At 41.4% G+C, this 16304-nt stretch overlaps 1 protein-coding gene across 1 annotated transcript; it reads right to left on the reverse strand.

Annotated features, from left to right (window-relative positions):
* Positions 1-2093: 2093 nt before the first annotated feature.
* On the reverse strand, positions 2094-15477 carry dhfr (dihydrofolate reductase). Its single transcript, XM_026187146.2, has 6 exons — positions 15292-15477; positions 14768-14817; positions 5435-5540; positions 5106-5229; positions 4747-4862; positions 2094-2527 (listed from the first exon to the last, which is right to left on the reverse strand). Exons 1-6 carry the CDS (start codon positions 15381-15383, stop codon positions 2446-2448), a joined length of 570 nt encoding a protein of 189 aa, XP_026042931.1. The 5' UTR covers positions 15384-15477; the 3' UTR covers positions 2094-2445.
* Positions 15478-16304: the final 827 nt, after the last annotated feature.

The following is a 16304-nucleotide window of genomic DNA, read 5'->3' on the forward strand; positions in this document are numbered from 1 at the left end:
GGCCCCAGTTTTATACTCCATTAGACTCCACCAAAAACCTGCCAAAACAGTTATTTTTACGGTAAGTATCGCTGAAGAATCCTTAATAGCTGCACAAATAATGACATGAAGAGTTTTGTCCCATGCAGAATTCACTTCCTGCTCCTTTTGACAATGCCATAAAGGTCTGTGGTCCAGCTGGGCATGGCAAAGGTTAGCTGCTATCATCATATTTGCTCAGTATGTAACTGTTAACAGCATCAAAATGCTAAAACTATAATAAAGGCAAAGTCAAAAGATGCACCTCATCAATGTTTATAGTTCATGATTAAGAAAAAATTCAAGATTCAAAGATTCAAAGCATTGTCATGTGTACAAAGAAAATAATTTCTCTGTGCAATGAAATTCTTTCTCTGCTGTCCACACACAGATGCCGGTTAATATGTACAAATAGGACTAGAACAGATAAAATACAAATAGTATAAATAAATAGAGACAAAAATTGAAGTATTAAATAGATTTGTGTGCAAAAGAGCTATGAGCTTAATATGCTGGTTTGATATGTAAGATGACCTGATGTGAAAAAATTATTATTACTGTTAAAATAGGTCAGCTGTTCAAGAGTCTGATAGCAGTGGGGAAGAAGGAGTTGTGGAGTCGGGATGTTCTGGATTTCACACTTCTAAACCTTCGTCCCGAGGGCAGAAGTGTGAACAGTCTGTGTTGGGGGTGTGTGGGGGTCTTTGAGGATGGAGGCAGCTCTCCTCTGTTGCTGTGGCAGGGCATGGTTTGTCACTCTGCTGCTGCGGCCCAGAGGAGAGAGCTGTGGTGTGCAGCAGGAGGTCGTTGAAAAGGTGCTGCAAAGAAGAAATAATTGTGCAAATATACAGTCATTCATCACGTGCTGAGTATCAGTAAGGTGAACAAGGTCTCACAGTTTGACGCTTATCCCATGGCCCAGGTCAGCAAGCTCCTGGACCGAGTAGGCACAGCTCATGTTTATTTATTCATCCAGGGGCTACTGGCAAATTTTCTTGGATTGGATGGATGGAGGTACAGTAACTGGTAAGTACATTCCTAAAACAAAAAAAAAAAAGAGGTGAGGCTGGTCTTGGGGCTTGCCAGTTACTACCACTGGTTTGTGGTCAGACCTGACCAAAAGGTGCCAAGGATCTTGTCCAGTGAATGGAGCAGTACCAGCTGGCATTTGTACAGGTAAAGAAGGCCCTCTATGGGGAACCCTTACTCTACACTACTCAATTTTCTCTCCCTTTTATTCATGAAATGCCTTGAATAGAGGGGTGGGGGCAGTTTTGTCCCAGCAGGTACTGGAGGTCGATTGCCTGGTCGTTTGTATCAGCTGAAAGCTGTCAGAGTGGGAAACCTTGTAGACTTTACTTTGCAGCCATTTAACACTCTAATAAAAGTTTACCAAGTTAACAATCCTTGAACCAACATTCTTTTAATAGCCAGCAGAGGGTGACTCCTGTGATTTCAGAGACACTTTTGATTGTATGTAAATCTATGAGAAAAGGGGCAAAAGTACTCTAGGTCTCCAAAACATGCATCTCAAAGCTTCTCTAACTAATTTTCTATGGTAGCTATCAACATCTTTTTTCCAATGACAGCTTTATCCTACCCTTATTAGTGAACATATAGTGCTTAAGAAGCAAACTTAGCTGTTGTAGCCATCCATTTTGTAGCTTTTGTCAAAAAGGTAATATAAAATAAAACTGATGATGTAGATCAGTGAATCAATTTGTTGTTCACGCTTGGCATTCAGCTTGGTGAAAGGGATAAAAAAAAAAATCTAGAACATCTTATACAAGATTTCAAATGTATTTCATTTGAATAACTATAGAATTAGCAACAGTAAATTCCTTGAATATCAGCAACTGAAATCCATCGTACAGGAAAAATTTAATCCCAGTCAACACAATCTATAAAAAGCTACTTGGGTAACAAAATCTCTGTATCCCCCAAATGGTAATCAAAAATGTATAAGGTGTTGTTTAAAATTGACAATTGTTCTTGCAAAAGCAAAATGTGTTCGTCACCACTGTGCATTCAGATCAAAATTCTGATTGCAAAAGGAAAGAGGACAAAATAATAAATAAATTAAACAAGTGACTTTCCAGAAGCCACAGTTGCACTTTATTTTGTTTACTTTGCTGTGACACATTTATATGAGAAAAGAGATCAGAGACTACACCTTTACATACCTCTTCCTTTTCTAAGATCATTCATTACTTGAAGAAAACAAAACTGAACAAACTCAAATCAAACTAGATCTAGTCCCAGCATCACTTCCATCACACCTGTGAAGTGTGGTGGGTCAATTCCAGTACTACTTAACACAGGTTTGTTTTTGTTTTCCGCCGTCTGTTCCAAACAATAAGTCCAGCATTTACATAATGGTGATCATTTACAAATCACATCAACTTTTTTGATTTCTGCGTTGCCTCATCATTCCTGGATGCTCTCATAGACTTCAAATCGGTACTGAATCCCATTCTCCTCCTGCAGCTCATGTGGTACATCTGGAAACCTGTAGGAGAAATGATCTTTAACCTTTAATGCATCTTGATTCATCTACAAATAAAGTTTAGAGGCAAGTGCATTATTTCACATTCAAATACCCAATTTCAACATCATTCACATAACACTTTATTATATAATCAACCTTCAACATTTTCCTTACTTTGTTATGTGTGTACCAAGGAGTATTAGAGCTATTGATCATTTTGAGAAGGAGGTACAAATTTTGAGATAATTCTTGAAATAGTATTTTGACTATAAAGTTGAAATGTGTTGATTAGTTGTTTTTCCATGATGAACTGCCACGGCTGATGTGACCCTATACAAAATGTAGAGGATCAAAACAAATTATTTTCCATATAAAAAAAATTGTACTGCGATGATGCACTGCACTGCATTATTATTTTTTGTGTAGTGTCAGATACTCCCTCTCGACACTTGCATGGACAAAAATAGTCACACGGCTCCATTATAGAACTTGCAAAGATACAAGAATTTCATGTACTGGCCCACAATGGGACAAATGGGATTCTGGTGGACTACAGTAAAACTTCCAAATATCAGTGGCTCATGGTAGTGCCAACTCCAAGCAACAGTTACCTCAAGCTTTATATTATAAGGTAAAGACCCTACAATAATACAAAGAAAATAGAGAAAACAATCAGATGACCCCATTTGAGCAAACACTTTAGCAAGAGTGGGAAGGAAAAACTCCTTTTTAACAGGAAGAAACCTCTGGCAGAACCAGGCTCAGGGAGGGGCAGCCATCTGTTGCGACCTGTTGGGGGTGAGGGGAGGAAGACAGGACAACGACACACTGTGGAAGAGAGCCAGAGATTAATAATAACTAATCATTAAATGCAGAGTGGTGTATAAACACATAGTGAGTGAAAGGGAAACACTCTGTCCATCATGGGAATCCCCCAGCAGCCTAGACCTATTGCAGCGTAACTAAAGGAGGATTCAGGGTCACCTGATCCAATCTATATGCAAAAATATTCAAAATGAGACCTGGTTCCACAGAAGAGGGGCCTGGAAGCTGAAGTCTCTACTTCCCATTCAGTACTATATTTCAAAGATTTTCAGGGCCGAGTTCAATAACCTTAGTTTTATCTGATTTTAGAAGGAGTAAATTAGAGATCATCCATGTCTTTATTTCTTTAAGACATCACTGAAGTTTAATTAATTGGTGTGTGTTATCTGGCTTTATGGATTGAAAAAGTTGGATATCATCTGCATAGAAGTGAAAACGTTTGCTATGCCTTTTAATGATAGTGCATAAGCATAGTGTAAACAGAATTGGTCCTAGCACAGAATCCAGTAGAACTCCCAAAATTATCCTCTTTACACACAAGTAATTAAGTGTGTGAAGAGGACTCTCAATACAAACAAACAAACTGGAGACTGTTAGATAGATATGTTTCAAACAACTGCAGTGCATCACCTTACCTATCAGCATGCTCTAACCCAGGGGTGGGCAACTCCAGGCCTCGAGGGCCAGTGTCCCTGCAGGTTTTAGATGTGTCCTTGATCCAACACAGCTGATTTAAATGGCTACATTAGCTCCTCAACATGTCCTGAAGTTCTCCAGAGGGCTGGTAACGAACGAATCGGTTGATTCAGGTGTGTTGACCCAAGGTGAGATTTAAAACCTGCAGGACACCGGCCCTCGAGGCCTTGAATTGCCCACCCCTGCTCTAACCACTGTAATAAAATATAAGGATAAGCACAGAGACAAGTAAACTGACAGAGGCCATAAGAAGATCATTTTCCCTTCACTAAAGCTGTTTCTGTGCTGTGATGAGCTCTGAAACCTGACTGACTGTTTGACAACTACTCTTTCAAGAACCTTTGAGAAAAAACAAAGGTTGGAAAATGGCCTATAATTAGCTGACAGATGGGTCAGGTGATTGCTACTGCCAGCTCGACAGCCTGTGGTACGTAGCCAATTAATAGAGATAAGTTGATCATATTAATATTAATTGAAGCATTAATTAATGGTACAACTTCTTCGAGTAAGGGCCTGGTGGACGATAAATAAGAAATAAAACAGTTTTCTGGATTTTCCAGCTAGGGTGGACAAAGCTAAGCATCAGGGAAACTCCTCGGCCTGTTCTTCGAGGATTCCCGACAATTAGTGTGACTCAGGGGTATTTTAGTTCTGTTTAATGATTTGAAATGTGTGACAAATATGCATAAACTAGTGCCAAGCATGTGTGATGGTCTTACTCTGGCAGCAGACGATATTTGTCCAGACTGATCTCAGGTAAGAATGTGTCGCACTGAAACTGCTTCAGAATTTGAGTGACAAACAGTCTTCTCATTCCCGTGCTCCCCATCATCTCCTGGATGATCAAAACATAATTAAAGAGAAAGGTGTGTAGTTGCAGCTTCTCTTGAAGTGCTTCACTATATAACCATCAATAGTAGCAGTCACCAGTGTGACAGTAAAAACCACTTTGGAGTAACTATTTAGAGTCCAGCTGACTATTAATATGTAATCAGTTAGCCTGGCCTACTCTTTTTTGGTTAATTCAAAATGACTAATTTCTGACTCTAAAAAAAAGTGGAAGTGAATACAAACATACCTTGTAGAGAGAACTGCCCCCTATAACCCAGACCTGATCGGCCTGATCAGCCAGTTCTGTTTCGATTAGCCTGAGGGCTGAGCTGAAGTCTGACGCCAAGTAGTGTGCTCCTGCAGGGGGCACTCTGGACCAGAATGACCAGTTACAGCATGTCAGTTAGAACAGGGCAATACTTTGTGTAGCAAAACTCTGCACTGAGTAATAAAATATCCCCCCCCCACACACACACACACACACACTCACACAGACACGCAGGAAGTCAATGCACTGCACACTGGGCATTATGATAAAACGTGACACCGTGAAATGGCACTGTGTGTGACAAATACTTGCACTTCCTGCTGAGGACAATGTTGACTCTGTTGCTCAGAGGTCTGTTCTTCTCTGGGATGGAGTACCACGTCTTCTTGCCCATGATCACTACATTCTGCTTGCCTGCACAAAGACAGGTTTTGAATTCATTTAATCAATTATTATTATCACATGTTTTAGCGTGCAATCTCCAGTGCATGGAGTGTCAAACTCCTTTTATGTCACAGGCCACATACCGCCCATTTTGATCTTAAGTGGGACGAACAAGTGAAACTCCACTTTGTGTCTGTGTAATTAAGTTAAATATGTAACTGAAATTTGTCAGAACTCTTCAGACTTAAATTGTAAGAAATAAATGTGTAAAATTACAGAAAAAGTCCTGGTAGCTGACCACCCAGTCTTTTGTTTTGTCTTTTTTCTCCGGTCCTCTCCTCAATCAGGAGTGACATGTTTAGCTGCATGTTCTCCTTAAATTGCTGGCTGTCTGAGTGGTGTCCAAAAAAATGATGTGGGCTTTATAGTAGGGGTGCAATGATACTCGTATCGATATTGAACCGTTCGATACAGTGTTTCGGTTCGGTACGCATATGTATCGAACAATACAAAATTTGTAATTTATTTTGAGCGCTCAGTGAATCTGCGTTCGACTACTCCGCCTAGGCTGCACTGTCGAGCGCAGATCCACTGAGCGTTCAACACAGACAGCATTGTCAGAAGGAAGAGCGCAGGGCAAGCTAGCGAGACAGAAGTTAAGCGCTCCTTGCAACATGGCAAATTGAACCTCCCCCACCCTCATTCAGATCTGGCGTTTGGAATTATTTTGGTTTTCATGTGACGTATGACCCTGAAGGTAAGCGCGTCATGGACAAAAGTAAAACAGTATATTGGATGTGCCACGCAATGCTCAATTACATGGGTGGGAACTAGTGTGTTAGCGCAGTTAGCTCGTTAACATGTTGGCCGTCTAGCCCCACGCACGGGGCGATCCGCGGTAGCTCATTAACGGAGATTTGCCGTGTTGTGGCGTTAACGTCATTTCAACGAGATTAACGCTGACAGCACAACGAATATGACTGCACATTTACGCCGACATCATCCTAGTGCAAAATCAAGTGGAAGCAGACAAAAACAACAAGCATGCATGCTACAAACTTTACCAGAGTCATTTAGACAGCCGTTAGCACATGATTCTCCTTATGGGGACCTGATATGTTTAATATTGTGGCGAGCTCAGACAAGGAGGAGACGGAGGTGTCGTTTGGTCTTGCTTCCCGTGAGCTAGCCAGGGAGCACAGCCATTTATTGACATCTGCAGAAGAACACTGCCGCTAGCTAACTGCTCAGCGCGGCAACCGCACAGCAACAACAACAACACACAGGGCACCCTCTGACCCCGGAAGGACACACCGTTGCAGCGAGAGGGCGTCACCCGTCACTATGGCAACATAAACAAAACATAACTGTACAAACAGAACCCCGAACAGCCCTGACCCGCTACAATATGCTGCTGAGAATATAGCCCAGAAGAAGCGGATAGTATTGCTTTTATTTTGGAAAGAGCCATTTCTCTGTAATAAACCCTTTTCCAAAGATGAGTGATTCCTCAATCAGATACAGGGCTCGCAAAATCGCTAGCCCGACGTCCTGGGGCTAGCGATTTTTCCAGTCGGGCTACCAAAATCTATCTCTGCCCTGCCCGTCGGGCTATTGAAGGAAAAATATATGTCAATGCTTTTGCATTCTTTCGGAAATGTAGCTGGGTAATTATGTCATTGGCATCGGTGAGCCAATGTCAATATGTGACATATTGGGGGGCAGGGATAGCTCAGTAGGTAAAGTGGTCGCCCCATGATCGGAAGGTCGGCGGTTCGAATCCACTTAACGGCTACCCTGAGGTACCCCTGAGCAAGGTACCGTCCCTACACACTGCTCCCCGGGCGCCTGCTTAGTGGGCTGCCCACTGCTTCACTGAGTGAATGGGTCAAATGCAGAGAAAAACAAGTAATTTCCCCATGGGGATCAATAAAGTATCCATTATTATTATTATTATTATTATTATTATATTGAAATCGCGTTTGAATTTGCGCTTGTTTTTTGCTTTCACTTTGCAATCGCGCAAACTGTGTATAGAGAGCGACAGTACTGATTGGTGAGTGATGATAATTTGCGCACCAATTCCTCTGACATCGTCTTATCAATCGTTCGCTTACTATGCAAACATGACAAGTGAAATCTCCCGCAGCTTAAACATGTGAGAGGTTGATCGCGCAGAGAATCGCTGAGCGTTATGTGAGTGCGTGTGTAAAAGCAGCAGGATATATATTTTAGTTCTGCTGAGCCAAATAAGACAGGTCAGGGTAAAGAAGTGACAGCCAAAGAAAAGCTTACCACAAAACGGAAAAGTTATGACAAATCAGACTATAAGGCAAAAAGAAAGTGCAGCTTTATGGTTTCATGGACAAAAGAATTTCTGTGGCTGCAATACGACAAGCTAAATAACCGGGGCTGCACATAAGTGGTCCGCAGGTGCGCATTCGCTGTCCAAAAAAAAAAACAAAAAAAAAACAAAACGCGTGTTTGCATACATAAGATTTTCTGGAGGAGGACAGACATTTGTTTAGAACTCTTAAAGATGTCGAAGAAACAAAATCCTTTAAGCAATTACTTTGGTGTTCCTCCACCTCCAAAATGTCAGAAGGAGTCCGAACCATAAAAACAGCACGTATTCTCGGAAAAGTGGTTGCAGGAGGTGAGCTGGCTTCAAACAAATGATGAACGCACAGAGATGTGGTGCAGAATGTGCCGTGAAAATCCCACTCTAGCGGACAAAAACAGTGCCTTTTATATGGACACAAACGCGCGTTGCAATTTCTTATCTGGTGCGCGTCTTTTATTTTGACAGCGAATGCGCACATGCGGACCACTTATGTGCACCCGTGTAAATAACATAATGTTCTGCCGAGTGTGTTGTTGGTTTTCTCTCGATTCCTGAGTCGACAAGCGCCTTTGTTACTGGGACCAGTCATTTTAAGAAAGGCCCCCCATTAGAACCCATGAGAAATGCAAGAAATGCATTATTGCTCAGTCTGCAATATCTTTCCCAGAACAAACACCAATTGCAAATAACATACTAAAAATAAACCTGAAAAATCTGTTTAGAACAGCGTACTATGTTGCAAAGAGTGAACTACCACTGGCAAAATTTAGCAGTCTTTGCAAACTTCAAAAAGCAAATGGCCTAGATCTTGGTTCCACTTGCCTCTTACCCGTGACTTCAGTGGAAATTTCAAATTCAGGATCTGACACAGACTGATTCCATGTCCTACACAGTTCTTACAAGTTCATAGAAATTTCTGTTCAATTAGAACCAAGTATTTGAGTTGATGATTGTAATTTTTATACAATGTTGTAATTTGTTTTTCAACAATTTTTTGACTGATGTTTTGTTTCCTTTACAATATTATACTTTAATGTATAATATTGTAAAGGAAACAAAACATCAATCACAAAATTGCTCTCTCTTTTTATTCGGGCTACTTACATTTATTTTGGGCTACCAAAAAATGCCCGAAGGGCTACCAGAGATTTTGAAATTTTGAGAGCCCTGAGATATATTTATTTTTTTTAATTACTTTTGTTTCAGCAACATTAAATTTAAAAACTGTACTTTTGAGTTAAAATATATATTTATAAGTTTAATAAATGACAAATTAAAAAGGCATGAACATTTTTTTGTATCGAAAAAATATCGAACCGTGACACCAAAGTATCGAACCGAACCGAACCGTGAATTTTGTGTATTGTTGCACCCCTACTTTATAGATAATTGGGAAACTTTCTGGAGCCAACCTGGACTTGTTAAGAGAGATGGCATCCATCCCACTTTGGATGGAGCAGCTCTCATTTCTAGAAATCTGGCCAAATTTATTAAACCACCCCAAAATGTGATTATCCGGAGTTGGGAGGAGGAAGCAGAGATATCTTACATGCCTCTCTGCAGCTTCTCTCCTCCCATTATCCACCCAAAACCCTGACCATAATATCCTATTAAAGCATGCAGTACACGTATTACAGGTACTGTCCAACAGTGGTTTGTATCATATCTATCTAAAAGAGTTCAATTTGTTCATGTAAATGGAGAGTCCTCTTCACACACAGGTTAACTATGGAGTTCCATAGGGTTCCGTGCTAGGACCAATTCTATTTACATTATACATGCTTCTCTTTGGCAGTATCTTCAGAAGGGATTGGATACATTTTCACTGCTATGCAGATGACACCCAACTTTATCTATCCATGAAGCAACACCAATTAGTTAAACTACAGGAATGTCTTAAAGACAAAGACCTGGATGCTTTCTAATTTTCTACTTCTAAATTCAGATATAACTGAGGTCATTGTACTCGGCCCTGAAAATCTTCAAAATATGGTATCTCACCAGATTCTTACTCTGGATGTCATTATCTCAGCATCCAGTAACACTGTGAGGAACCATTTTTTTGACCAGTATATGTCCTTCAAACACACATACTAAACATATATACGACTGCTTTTTTCCATTTGCACAAAATCCCTAAAATTAGAAATATCCTGTCTCGGAGTGATGCTGAAAAACTAGTTCATGCATTTATTACTTCTAGGCTGGACTACTGTATTTTATTATTATCAGGATGTCTTAAAAACTCCTGGAGAAGTCTTCAGTTAATCCAAAATGCTACAGCAAGAGTAAATGGTAAATGGACTGGTTCATATATAGCACTTTTCTACTCTTCTGAGCACTCAAAGCACTTTATTGACAGGGACTAAAAAAGAGAGAACATATTTCTCCTATATTGGCTTCCCTTCATATGCTCCCTGTTAAATCAAGAATTGGTATGATGGTATGGTCCCAGTCTGTCTTTTCATGTGACTGGCCACATAGTGTGCCCCATCAAAATAAAGTCCCACCCCTACCTGCATAGATTCTCAGCAGGGCTGAAGATTCAGCTCCCACATACAAGCGGGCCATTAATAATTAATAATAATAACAACCAACTTCTGACAAGCTTCTGTTTTTTCACAAAACCCAAAGTATGGGTTTGACATAATGACATAATTATGATGGGTCTGGACAGAGGTAAATCTGTGCTAAAATCCTGAGCTACATCTGTTGAATTGGAGTGTGTTATGATACACAGTGAATTACTTTTCGATATATACTACTCTCCAAAATATGTAGTTTCACAATGATAGTGTAAAACACATTACATTATTTACCATGTTGTTTAGTTTATGTGGATGTTGCAAAGAAAAAAAAAAAAAAGGAATGTCACACTTTCCACAAATCTGCTTGGATCCCAGTGACGTAAACTTCGTCATTGAGCAGTGAGTGAAATAAACCATGAGGTGCAATCAAAGCATTGTAAGATGTTGAAAGTAAGATGGTAAATCTTACTTTCAACATCTTACAATGCTATGATTGCACCCATTCCCCAACTCTCTGTGAATGGTACTCAAGGTCATTGATCAGTTTTTGATCAATGGTCATGACAATATGCATATTCATGATTAAGGAATTCTCAATAAAAATTTGTGACAACAAAAACAGAGTAGCATTCAGGTAGCTGTAGGGCTGCAGCTATCAGCTATTTTAGTAATCAAGTAATTATCGATTATCCCATAGATTATTTTACTCTGATGTGCTGTGTAATCCATTAATTTAAATGTTATTAGGAAAGGATTAGACAAAAGTAGGAAAACAGTCAGGAAATACTCTTAAGTGTTCAGTTTCTATGCCATATGTGCCAGATACAAGATCCAGAACAGGAGTGTCAAATGTATGGCTCGCGGGTCACATCTGGCCCATTTTTGTTTGACACAATTATATCTGTCCCACGATTAATTTCATAAGTCAGTTATTAATTGTCCATCGGTATGTGGGAGCCGAAATCTCAGCCCTGCTCATAATTCATGCAGACAGCCGTGGGACTTTTGATGGGCACACCATGTATGTCTCCCCACACACCAAAGAAAAAGTTAAATAAATGAGCTGCAATATCTGTAACTTGGTCAATCGTTTTTATAGTCACTATCTAGATGGGTTTTTTTCTGTAATTTGAGGTTATCACGTTTATTATTTTTATGTTTCAAAACAGTATTGCCAACAACCAGAGTTTGCTCCTCAACACATGAGGGTGGCTTCGGTCGCACTGACTACAGGTACAAGTATCATTATTACTAAAGGAGGCAGAGGAGTAACTAAACTTCTGACACACTGAGCAGGAAAGTGCAGGAGGGACGGGTGGAGAGGCCATGTTGCTAGAGATCTGGCTACGAGCTAAACTAAGCTAGCAAATCCAGAAAGACACACTGAATGAATACTGCGAATATAATTAGTGGGTGAATCGAATTATGTGCTTTGGCGTGTGTGAGCTTTTTATTAAAATTATAGGCCATTGTAACAGATAAGTTATACAAAAACACCATCATTCATAGTAACAGGAGCAGGGAGTGATACTCTACCATAGACAGCACCAACACCAAGTCGTGTTCTTTCACCAACATGTAGGTAAAATAACAGGTAACTAGTAGGTGTTGGATTAGTATGATCGGAGTCTGCGCTGCGGGACTGTTTTGATCACGCGGACTGGGAAATGTTTCACGTGGCTGCTAGGGACATTGATGAATACACAGACTCAGTCTGCGGATTTATCAGGAAATGCGTGGAAGATGTCGTCCCATCCAGAACAGTTAAATCCTTCCCAAATCAAAAACCCTGGATTAACGGAGATGTTCGCGCGGCACGGAGCACCGCCTTTGCCTCCGCGAACACATCGGACTACAAACACGCACATTACCAACTCCGGAAGACGATCAAAGCAGCCAAACGTGAGTACAGGGACAGGGTGGAGCAACAGTTTGACAACCCTCGGAGTATGTGGCAGGGACTAAACACGATCACAGACTTTAGAGGGAAAACCAGCACACCGCAGACCACGGCCTCTCTGTGTGAGGATCTAAACGTATTCTATGCTAGATTCGACACAGCGAACACCATGAGACCGGACAGTGTGCGCACCGCGGATGACGTCAGTGCGCACACTGTGTCTGAGGAGGATGTGCGGAGGTGCTTCAGGAAGGTGAACGCACGCAAAGCTACTGGTCCGGACGGGATTCCCGGCCGCGTCCTCAAGTCATGCGCGGCTCACCTGGCTGGAGTGTTCACGCACATCTTCAACCTTTCCCTCTCTCTGTCTGTAGTCCCAGCCTGCTTCAAAATGGCCACCATCGTCCCTGTACCCAAATCCTCCACCATCTCCTCATTGAACGACTGGCGACCTGTAGCCCTGACCCCCATCGTAAGCAAATGCTTCGAGAAGCTGGTCAGGGACTTCATCTGCTCTGCACTACCCGACTCACTGGACCCTCTACAGTTCGCATACCGCCACAACAGGTCCACTGATGATGCCATAGCCCTGACACTACACACTGCCCTGTCACACCTGGAGAAGAGAGACACGTATGTGAGAATGCTGTTTGTAGATTACAGCTCAGCATTCAACACCATCGTTCCCTCGAAGCTGGACAGGAAACTGCAGGATCTAGGACTGAGCAGCTCCCTCTGCAGCTGGATCCTTAGCTTCCTGTCTGACATACGCCAAGTGGTCAGACTGGGCAGCATCACCTCATCCCCCATCACACTGAACACTGGTGCTCCACAGGGGTGTGTACTGAGCCCTCTCCTGTACTCACTCTACACCTACGACTGCACAGCCACTAACAGCTCCAACATCATTGTGAAGTTTGCGGACAACACTACAGTGGTGGGTCTTATCACCAACAGTGATGAGACAGCTTACAGGGAGGAGGTCAGCGCCCTGACCCACTGGTGTCAAGACAACCATCTCACCCTCAACGTCGCAAAGACAAAGGAGTTGATAGTGGACTTCCGGAGGTGCAGAGAAGTACACACCCCCATCACCATCAGCGGCGCTGCTGTGGAGAGAGTGAGCAGCTTCCGGTTCCTTGGCGTACACCTGGCTGAGGATCTTACGTGGTCAGTACACACAAACAAAACAGTGAAGAAGGCGCAGCAGCGCCTCTTCTTTCTCAGGAGACTGAAAAGATTCGGCATGAGCCCCCGCATCCTCAGGACCTTCTATCACTGTGCCATTGAGAGCATCCTCACTGGATGCATCACCACCTGGTATGGCAACAGCACCGCCTACAACTGCAAAGCTCTCCAGCGAGTAGTGCGGTGCTCTGAACGGATAATTGGAGGTGAGCTTCCCTCCCTCCAAGACATCTACAGGAAGCGCTGCCTGAGGAAAGCGGGGAGGATCATCAAGGACTCCAGTCACCCCAGCCATAAACTGTTCAGACTACTTCCATCAGGAAGGAGGTTCTGCAGCATCCGGTCCCGTACCAGCAGACTGAGAGACAGCTTTTTCCATCAGGCCATCAGACTGCTGAACACTTCATAGACACCTCAGCTTCACTACTGGAACTTTAACATTATGCACTCCATACTGTACAGTAATGCCACTGTTTTGCACATGTCTCACTCTGTATATTTTATTTTATTTATTTTATATATTCTATTCATTGTTTACTCTATTTAATTTGTAAAATATGTGTACACACACACACACACACACACACACACACGTAGAAAAATATTTAGTATACACATCCAGAAATGCATATACTATTATATATTGTACATATATTTATTAGTTTCAGATGTAGCCATTCTTGTATTTTGCTTGTTTACATTCTTGTATTTTGCACAACTCTGTTGCTTGTGAAGCTCGCACACAAGAATTTCACTCACATGTGCTGTACCAATGTACCTGCACATGTGATGTGACAATAAAAGTGATTTGATTTGATGTTAAGCAGAGAAATCCAGAAGGACGAATCTTGGTGAATTTTGCAAAGAAAAAAGAAGAAGATTGAAATAGCTGTGGTAGACATGTAGGCCTACCTCAAGAAGAGGGAGGGACAGGGTAAGGGTGGAGTAAGGTGCAGTCTTAAAGAGATAGGACACTGTAAGTTGGTATCAGGAAAGTTTGTAGCCAAGCAGCATTGTTTGTATATGTGTTTTTCTTGCTGCTGTTACAACCAAGGTTACGTCCACACGTACCCGGGTATTTTTGAAAACGGAGATTTTCCGTTTTCAAAAATACCCGGGTACGTGTGGACGTAGCCCAAATTTCCCCTTGTGGGACAATTAAAGAATTATTCTATTCTATTCAACCCTGGCCCTTCGATACAAGCAGCACACTTGTTGCTTTATGTTCATGTTTAAGTTAGGTCACTCAGAGAACTTTGACCTGTGACTAAGCAAAGACAAGGTGGAGATGAGTTACCTTTCACTGACGGAGTTGCTGTCATCTTTCGGAAATGTGCGAATTCCTTACTGTAAAAGAACATGTATGTTTACAGATGTACATTTTAACGTCGCTACATCAGCTCGCTTGACCTTAGGTTAGACTTAGCTTGTACCAACAAATGTCTCATATTTAAACTGTTGTGAATGAATTGTTGGCCTATAATCCGCCAAACACATCTCAGACTTATTTCTCATGAATGATATTAAGTCACTTTGAGCCAGAAACAACATTTCTGTCACAGTGTAGAAGCTGCTGTCAGGTTTTGCCAAAGTCACTTGTACACGTCCATTACCCAGATAAGATATTAAAAATGTTTTCTTCACCAGAGATCTAGCCAAAGCATATTGATTGTCTGAAGATATGTACAGTGATTAAAAATGTAGCACAGCCGATGTACAGTGCCATACAAAACGGTTCATTTCAGAAATCCTGTCGATTAATCAATATAAACACAGATACTCGACATAAGAGATACAGAAACATCGGCCGGCGGGACTGACCTGAGCCTAATGGGGTGCCATGGCAGGTTTCCCTTGTTGCCGATTCCCCGGTCAGGGCACACGGCCACAATGGCGTTCAAAACGCGGGCCATCGTTACCGTGGACTGACACTGTACACTCCCGCCACAGAAACGCCGGAAATGACGACGATTGCTTCTCTTTTTTTTCTCCAACTTTATTTCAACAGAAACCTTTTTTAACAACAGCAAGCATAATACATGGAGAACGCAATGTATTATTGTAGTGCAAAATTATAATACAGTGGAACAGTATGTATAATTAAACAAATAGGATAGAAATACAGGTTAAAAGGGGGACAAAAGCGAGAGATGCTTTGACGCCGAATAATTAAAGAGATTAAAAATATTACAAATATTTTTGGTTTTTAAAGCTTTCTTGTTGTGAGAGGAACAAATTGTAGTCAGAGATCTAATTCTTTCCTGAAAGGGGAGAATTACGGTTTCTTGTTTGAGAACTTACATTTAATGGTGAAATACATCTTTCACTTTATTATTAGAATAGAATAGAATTTTATTTCGAACATGGAAATATAACTGAAATAACAAGAGAAAAAAGAAAAACAAAACAAAACTTAAAAATCATCAAATTTTCATGTATATATTTATGTCTATAGAATGTGTGTGCTCGAAAAGGAGTAGTTTACACTTCTACGGTTCCTACCCCCTTTACCCCCTTACTGATCAAATAAGTGATGATGATGATGATATATAGCGACAACGGTGTAAACTCTGTGCAGGAAAATACTATTGTACGCAAATTCAGCTTTTCTTCACTTCCAGTTAAAGTGGGTTTAAAGCGCACCGCCATATACTGCCCGCTTGTGGTCATCTTACAAACAATGTAGCATGCAGAAGCTGCATGTTGCATATAATGATGCAAGGAGAATCCTTCTTAGGATACCTAGAGGGTCTAGTGCCAGTCAGATGTTTGTAGCTGTGGGTATTTGGACTTTTACGGAATTTAAAGTTCACTTTTAGAGAACGACTGGACGG

The sequence above is a fragment of the Astatotilapia calliptera genome, chromosome 12 (genome assembly GCF_964374335.1).
Source record: "Astatotilapia calliptera chromosome 12, fAstCal68.1, whole genome shotgun sequence".
In the NCBI taxonomy this organism is placed as follows: domain Eukaryota; kingdom Metazoa; phylum Chordata; class Actinopteri; order Cichliformes; family Cichlidae; genus Astatotilapia; species Astatotilapia calliptera.

Coding starts and splice junctions, on each gene's coding strand:
- dhfr (XM_026187146.2), bottom strand. CDS start 15,383: ATGGCCCGCGTTTTGAACGCCATTGTGGCCGTGTGCCCTGACCGGGGA. Junction 14,818..15,291: donor TGGCACCCCATTAGGCTCAG/GTCAGTCCCGCC, acceptor GTTCTTTTACAG/TAAGGAATTCGCACATTTCC. Junction 5,541..14,767: donor AGCAACTCCGTCAGTGAAAG/GTAACTCATCTC, acceptor GTCTTTGTGCAG/GCAAGCAGAATGTAGTGATC.